This window comes from Centroberyx affinis, unplaced genomic scaffold, assembly GCF_046629955.1.
Source record: "Centroberyx affinis isolate AG114_WGS23_722 - 3 ecotype Tasmania unplaced genomic scaffold, CSIRO-AGI_Caff_v1 ptg001070l_1, whole genome shotgun sequence".
Lineage (NCBI taxonomy): Eukaryota > Metazoa > Chordata > Actinopteri > Beryciformes > Berycidae > Centroberyx > Centroberyx affinis.
The window spans coordinates 525,711-533,705 of NW_027279619.1; the positions used below are offsets into that span (position 1 = coordinate 525,711).

Genomic DNA, 7,995 nt, shown 5'->3' on the forward strand with positions numbered 1-7,995 from the left:
CAGCTGAAGTGTATCTGCATACCGATGTGATCGTATATGAACAAATACTAGCCTGTGCGGACCACAGGGAATGATATAGTCTGTAGTTAGAGTAAAGAGTACCTGAACGAGGTCAGGGTGCAGGCCTTTCAGTGTTCTCACCACAGCACACAGAACCTCACTGGAGTAGCCAGAGGTATTTAAAGCCCACAGATCACATGTGCAGAGAGAGAGAGGGAGAGAGAGGGAGAGGAAATAGAAGCCTCCCAAGGTTGCTGCTGCCTGGATTTTATGTCATGGGCCGGCCATTCCTGAACAAGTGACTGTGGGAGAGAGAAGGAATAGAGACCCAGGGAGAGGCCCCACTGCCCCAGCCAATGGAAGAGGGATAAGAACCGAAAGAAACAAAACCAAAGTGCGACAAGAACCGCTGAAAGAAGGCCCAGGGTTGCAGCTGCTCCCTTCCCTCTTAGCGGAGAGAAGTGTTGTGTGGGAAGCGAGAAGCCACTGAGGGCAGAGGGAGTGAAGCCAGAGCTCACCCAGTCGTGCATCATCGTGTGTGTGTGTGTGTGTGTGCACACCAGTGTGTGTGTGAGGCTGTGTTGGTTCGCTGGGGATCGAGGTAGAGGGACAGTGGGGCGATGTGGGCCCTGGTGACTGAGCTCCTCTTCAGCTTCGTGCTGCTGGCTTTCTTGGTCATCAGCTGTCAGAATGTGATCCACATAGCCAGCGGCTCTGTGCGCTCCGTCCTCACCTACATACACGCTCAGCTGGACCGGGAGCTAGGTGAGGTGGAGGGAGTGGCTGATGAGGAGGAGAATGTCACCACCAGAGTGGTCCGCCGCAGAGTCATCCTCAAGGTACCACATACAGAGAAATAGAGAGGGGGGAGTCGAGAAGAAAAATGGAGAAAGGATGTGTGAAAATGCAGGCAGGAAACAGAAAACAGTAATAATGGGGGAGAGCAGGAGAAAAGATTATGTTTGGAGAAAGGCTGAGGGGGGCAGAGCATTTGATAAAACATAGGGGTGATATGAGGTTTGTTGTGACAAGGGTGAATGACTGTATACTGCAGTTGAGTGGAAGGGGCGTGTCGTAAGCAGCAGCGAGGCTTAACCAGAGAAACTGTGTACAAGAGGAAATGTTCTACATTTGTTGGACAATGACATAAAATCCATCCAGTAAGTAAAGACAACGATTTAAAGATTAAAGATCTTTTAAAGAAAGATCAAGTAAAGCTGATAATTTGTTTTTTTTGTATTCTGGTACATGGGTAGAATAGAACTACAGTAGGAGGACATATTTAGACTGTAGCTAAGTTTATCCTGCGCTGTTGTGGATGTGAATAGATCTCCTTGGGCTCAACCAGTTTGAACTCCACTTCTATAAAAGCCCTATGGCATTCTTCTTCCTTTCTCAACCCCCTCCTGGTCTCAACACAAACACTGACCCGTGCCTCTGTGGATTTTGGAGGCTGTTGGAGTTTTACCAACCCGTCCTTGCTCTCAGCTCGCTTGTCTGGCTACAGGAATTTCTTTGATCTTATAAATAGCTGTGCTGAAACCCCTGCAAATTATTAGGAGTAACAACTGTGTTATCATAAACCTCATGAACTGTAATTATAAGTGCTAAGACCACAGAGTAGGAACATTAGTGAAGTCCGTGGATCTTAGCTGTTGGTTTTACATGCTTCCATAAACAGCCCTCTCACCCTTCACCCATCTGTCCCCCGCCCCCACTCTCTCTTTCCAGTTAGTGGAAGGGTTCATGGCATGTCAGTGATGATATTCTGTGTGGCTATTTTAAAGTGCTCCATTGTGCTTTCATTATGTTTTCTGACTGCACATTTCCTTTGTACTATCATCAGTCTACATAGTAAATATTTTATAGTACTTTGGGAATTCGTAGCTTGTATACAGTAGCCTGTGTATTGAAAGGGTTGCATCACATAAGTCCAGTACGTTCAAGAAGACACATTGTCTTTACTTTATCATAAATGTAGTTAGAAATTAATCGTTCTTTGAGCGGCTTATATTCTGGTTGAGGCAGTGATCCCTTTATGGTTTCATGCAATACATCATTTGAGGTTACAAATACTTTTCTGTCCGCAGGGTGATGAGGTAGAAGATCTTCCTGGGGAGCAAGTAAGCGAGGAACAGTTCACGGATGAACATGGAAACATCGTCACAAAGAAGGTCAGCCATTTCAGCATGCTTTTATACTGTGTTCTGAAACTGTGCTCCAGTCAGTGTTTCCCTAATGTCAATGTCACAATACTCACACAGCATCTCTCCACAGAAATGATTATTAGGCTAATAATCATTACAAAGTTCATCAGCCATCATCTTCACACGCATGGGAATATGTCCCCTTGATGCAGTGTGTACTGCATAGCATGGGGAATTCATTTTAATTTGTGGAAGTTTGGTCAAATAAACATATTTGATGTTGATTTTAGGAAGCCTGTGACTAGATACTGTTTTATTTTGAGCATAACTCATTGATTACGCCTGAATGGAGCGCAGAGAATCAATGATTATCGATAAACCCCATTCAGTATTGCCTACACTCCCTTTTTTCTCTTTCATCATTTCTTTTTCTTCCACCAACTCTCTTTTCCCTGCCTCCTCCCCACTACCTGGTTTCATCCATCACTCTCTCCCACCCTCCTGTGTATGTGTGTGTGTGTGTGTGTGTGTGTGTGTGTGTGTGTGTGTTTATGTGTGGATGTGATAGATTGTGCGGAAGGTTGTGCGCAGAGGGAAGGGTTCAGGTGAGGAGGGGGTTCAGGAGGTGAGCGTGGAGGGTTCGCTGCAGGATGCCAACGAGCTGGAGATTGATGCTGAACAGTTCATGAACTACGCCATCCTGGGTCGGGACAGCAGCAAGGTGGGCTTCTGATCTGAGGCCTTGCAACACCTGAGGCTCCCATTAGCTAGGAAGTGCAGGGAGCACTTACAGCCTAAATGGACTCGATCAAATCGGATCATATGGCAGAGCACCATCTGATGAGGGCCCATTTGAGTTGAATCCATGTAGTAGAGGTACTGGACTATACGTAGAATACAGCCACTGCTGTAAAAACCTAGTATGTGCTGAACGAGGGACTCTGTGCTGCAGTGAGCTTGAAAGACTCACCTGGCCCTGCTTTCCCAGGCTTCTCCCAACACTCTTTAGGTGGCTTAACCTGCATGAGCTACAGTACAGTGTACTGCCAGGCCTAGCACAGTGTTTGTGTGTGTGTGTGTGTTCTCATGATTATAAAAGGAATAGCCCTGTTTCATTATATCTAGGTCCTAAATCTTTGCAGATTGAGTGACACGTGTGGTTGATTGATTGTTTGCTTGCTGACCTTCTGTTGCAGTGACATACACTCAATAAGCTTCTCTCATTCCTGCTTCACCTTCACCTTCTGCATGCAAGACAACTAATGAGTCCACTTTTGCGCCTTGCTCTGGTATCGTAGCTTTCCCTGTTATTTCATTGGGTTGGCTGAAGTGTTCACAGCTCACTGGTCCATCCAGTGTTCAATGATTTTAGCAATATCTGTTTCTTGCCCGTTGATCAAGAGTGAATGAATAGACTGTGGCTCCTTGCAGTGGTAATGTAGTCCATTTTCTCCCCATCAGTAATCCCAATGACTGACTCCTCTGTCCATTCTGCCTTCATTAAAGTCTGTGGTCCTTCAACTGTGACTGTGACTGTGTGCTGTATCACTCAAACCTGCAGGACTCTCTGAATCAGAAGCTGGGTCAAATAGTATTCACAAATAATTTTTAGGTTGTTTTTCTCCATCTGCATGGAGTAGCAGATGGGCGGGGTTTAACACATCAGGACAATAGTGTCAACTAAGCTGTCAATCAGAGAATCCCATTGACCTTCCTGCGATTGTCTAAACAGTGTATCATCTCATGTGGTCAACCCCATCCATCTGGAACCTAAGAAGGCTAAAACAAAACAAAAATGTATTTGCAAATACGATTTGACCCAGGTCTGCTCTGAATCCCATATAGATGTTTCTGATGCCTTTTCCCTCTTATCTTTTACTGTCTTTTCAATCCCCCACCCATCACTTTTGTCACTGCTTGACTGTCTGTACATAATTTCTTCCTTTTTTTCCTCTTTCCACTCCCTTCACCTATTTTCTCTTTTCTCCTCCTCACATTTCTTTGTCTTACCACTCCTGTTTCTCCTGTTTTCTGTCTATCCTCTCATCCCACATGTCACTATTGCCTTCCTCTGCTGTTTCATCCTTGTTTTCCCTCCTCACGTTTCTATCTCTCTCACTTCTTGATCCTTCATGTCACTCTCTCCCCATTTCTTTTAATTACTAACATTCCCTCAACCTGTCGTTCTGCTCCTGTCTTTCCACCTCTCCTCCATCCTTCCTCCTGGCTCTCCTTGCACCTCTCCTGCTGCCACCCATTCCCCCTGATGTAGCCCAATATTGTGGATGTGAAGAAGGGTGCTCAGATAGTGAAATGTGCCAGTCTGCGGAGAGTAAAGCAGTGAGGCAGACAGAGTGCCGCGTCCCCGCAGGTACGGGACTGACCCACAGCGCCTCGTCTGACCTGTGGGCTAGACCATTTAATCCTGTCTCTCTGGATTAAATGCAGCTGAATGTACCATTAATTCAATACTAATGATGTTTAGTGTGACGCTGGTACAGCAAAAGGACATTTGATGATGTAAATTACCATTTTAACTAATGGTTATAATGTTAAACCATTGGTTAATAATAATAGTACAAAAGCACTGTTTGCCAGTGTTTGAACTTGTAGATTGGCACTTGTCATTGTCATTCTTAATTATTTTATGCCCACAGAAGTACACATAGATATATTTTAGTACACGAAATGGAGAAATTCAGATGCTGGAAAATGAACCCGCTAACTTAACTAACGTTTTCTCAGGCCTGGCTAATGCGAAATAATTTTTACTATCCAGAATTTCAGTAGGGATTAATGCAGATGGACTGGAGACAGTAGACAAATCATAAGGAGATCCTTAATGCCTTAATCATTTTCTTTTTATCTGAATGAATTCTGGCGTATTGAAAATTGTTACTTGAAAAACAAAAAGCAAATTAGTCTTTTACAATCTGAAAATACAATAGAACTTCAGTCCCCTAAACCATAAAGGACATTTTGTTTACTTCAAATGGACAACAGAAGTTCGATATGTTGCCGTGATTTAGATACAAATACATTAGTCATTTTGTGTCATGTTTTGCAGTAAATTATATCAGGCCAACAGATTGATGCCTTCATGTTGTGACAAACTGGCAAATGACACAACATGTATGCAGCAAAAAAATCAAAGAATTTCCTCTTGAGGACAATAAACTAAACTGAAAGGAGGCCTGTAAGAGACGGTTCTCAAGGTCAAAGCTACAAGGCCAGTTGTCCTTGAGGCCTGTAAGAGACGGTTCTCAAGGTCAAAGCTGCAAGGCCAGTTGTCCTTTGAAATGCAAACTATCTGGAGCAACTGTGGTTGTTAGTGCGTGTGTGTGTGTGTGTGTGTGTGTAATCTACCATGGCATGCTGTATGAGACACATGAGAGTGTGACTTGCCCTTTCTAACGTAACGGCCATGACATTCCTCAGATTACTGATTTCAACCCGCTCACTACTGACTGTAAAACCACTTGTGAGGCCATTTTTGCCTAAATAATGGTGCAAAATATATGTATATATTACAGCCTAGCTACTTACAAGTACGTTTAGAAAATGTGGATAGAAATTGCAATGACTGATCAAAATGAGAGACAAATTTGAGAGATATTTGAGTGTCAGAACGCCTTTCAGTTTGAGGGGAACTTCACAGACTGACATTTTAGCCAAGACAGCCTACAGCAGTATACCAATTATACCAATACCAATTATAGATAGATATACCTAATCGTTGACTCAAAAATACTCACATACATTTATATTGACTTAGAGACTTAGTGTTGTGCAACTTGCATGCAAGATCCTCAATAGATTCCTTATGTGTCTTTGCTCAGTCAGGTGCAGCAGGATAAACTCATGGCATGTCCTATATCAATGTGTTGTCCTCTCTCCACAGGGTTCTCCGCAGGATTCAACCCCCTCACCAAACGCATCCTACTTGGACACATGACCGGCAGCAGCTGACAGGAGGAAGAACACCCATGAAAAGGCAGACAGAGAGAAATGAACAGCAACAGACAACCAAGTCAATGATAACAACCACGACGGCTATGCCGACTATCAGCACGCACCAGAAGAGAAGGATATGGATTTACTTGTAGTTTTTATTACCTTTTTTTTTAAAGAAACCGTGAAAAAAAACATCTACTACTAGGCTAGAAGCATGATTTCGTATAAAACAAAAAACAAACACAAACAAAAAAAAAAAACTAGCAACCAAAACGTGCTTCCTGTTATCTGTATCAGCATGAGTGACTGCTGCCGCATGGCCTGTCTTTAACTACAATACTGAGGGAATTATAGGGGCGGGTAAAGGGTGGGGCGGGATGGGGAGAGGACACCGCTGTATGGGACGGGCATGCAATGTAGGGTATGGTCAATCGCTGGCCCATTTTCTAAATAAACAGGGAAAGGTGTGTCAGTCAAACTTTAGAAAAAGGGAGACTGTAAAATATTGAGAATTGCATAATCTCTAGGCAACAGGTTACTCCCCCTCCTCCCTGCCACACTCTTCCAGCTAGGAACATCAGAAACTAGTTTCAAACCACACTGTCCCAGTGCTCTCAAAGTCCAGTAAGCTACACTATCACCCAAGGATATTGGTGTTGTACATAATATCGTATGCACTGAAAATGCTATACATGACTGTGTGTTACGTGTGTGTTGTTTATGTTATAAGATCCCTATGCGATGCCACTGATGCTGCTGTTTCAGGTACATAAGGTATTCCTCCCTGTTTTTCTTGTTTGGTTCGTTCAGTCTAAACCTATATATTATTCTATATATCTTGAGATCTTTGTGGGTACAAGAACAAACAAATCAAATTGTCGTGTCGCTCTGCCTGTTTTTATCCGTCGGGTTTCTGTGTGTCAGGTTGTTTGTTGATTTGTGATTTCCATGTGCTTCCACCCTTTGCTTTTCCACATGTCACAGTTTAAGAGGGAAGAACTAGGTTTGGCTGTTTGGGTTTTTTGAGCTTTGGGGATGGAGAGCAGGTTTCTGTATTGCGCCTGTCTCCCCCAGCCTTCCCTCAGAGTGGTTTCCTTGTGTGGAGGGTGAAAATAACAGATATCTTGAGTGACAGATTTCATGAAAAATCCCCTCCCCCCAGTGTGTACTGTGTCCTTGTGGAGCTTGTGATGATCAGATTTCCTCTATGAGCCAAAATCCTGATACCTGTGTTCTCCCGGTCTCACCCTGAATCCTGCCCTGCTCACCCCACCCCCCACCTCCCACCCGCCTCCAGTTGGCTTCTCAGACTAGATGTAGCAGTCCTGCCCCCCTCCAGCAGGGGGCAGGATCCCACCTTCATTTAGTAGCAGTGTCTATTGGACCATCTTGACCTCATGGGGTAGGGAGTCTGATACCTCTACCCGTGAGGGGAATTTATAGACCATTTCTCCACCAACACTAGATGTCACTTGATGAGGGTAAAGCAGATGAAACACTGGTATTGACGTAGCACTGGTTTCGGCTGGGTAAGGTGATGAGTCAGCTGGAGCAAGGGAAGTGTTGTGTGTCGGACGTGTTGAGATTTGATGTTTGTCTTCTTGGCAATTCTTTGGAGTGTAGCAAAGACAGTCAGTCACCAATCACTGTGATGAGAAACTGTAATATTGACCCCACAACTGTGAGCCTGACCCTTCCCGAACCCTGTCTCTTGTTTCGCTCCTTTCTTTATTGTTTATTGTCCTTTTTTTCATGATTTACTGTCTTAACTTTACTTCAGAAGAAGCAATAACGCTTACAAAAGGAAAGGATTGTGCGTGTGTGTGTGTGAGTGTGTGTGTGTGTGATTATATCAGGATCATAGCTCATGTTTTTCCTAAGCTTGGGCTTATCA

At 44.0% G+C, this 7,995-nt stretch overlaps 1 protein-coding gene across 2 annotated transcripts in view; it reads left to right on the plus strand.

The window, feature by feature from the left end:
• ank1a (ankyrin 1, erythrocytic a) overlaps positions 1-6,429 on the plus strand; it is an 88,244-nt gene extending 81,815 nt beyond the window's left edge. Inside the window, exons 1-5 of one of the 2 annotated variants that reach the window (XM_071523148.1) lie at positions 362-839; positions 2,091-2,174; positions 2,716-2,868; positions 4,420-4,518; positions 6,049-6,429. In XM_071523148.1, the coding sequence (XP_071379249.1) occupies positions 621-839; positions 2,091-2,174; positions 2,716-2,868; positions 4,420-4,491 (528 nt within the window). In that variant the 5' untranslated portion in view covers positions 362-620 and the 3' untranslated portion in view covers positions 4,492-4,518; positions 6,049-6,429. Of the gene's footprint in view, positions 1-361; positions 840-2,090; positions 2,175-2,715; positions 2,869-4,419; positions 4,519-6,048 lie in introns of those variants that run through there. The other variant, XM_071523147.1, reaches the window with a different exon arrangement.
• The last annotated feature ends 1,566 nt before the right edge of the window (positions 6,430-7,995 follow it).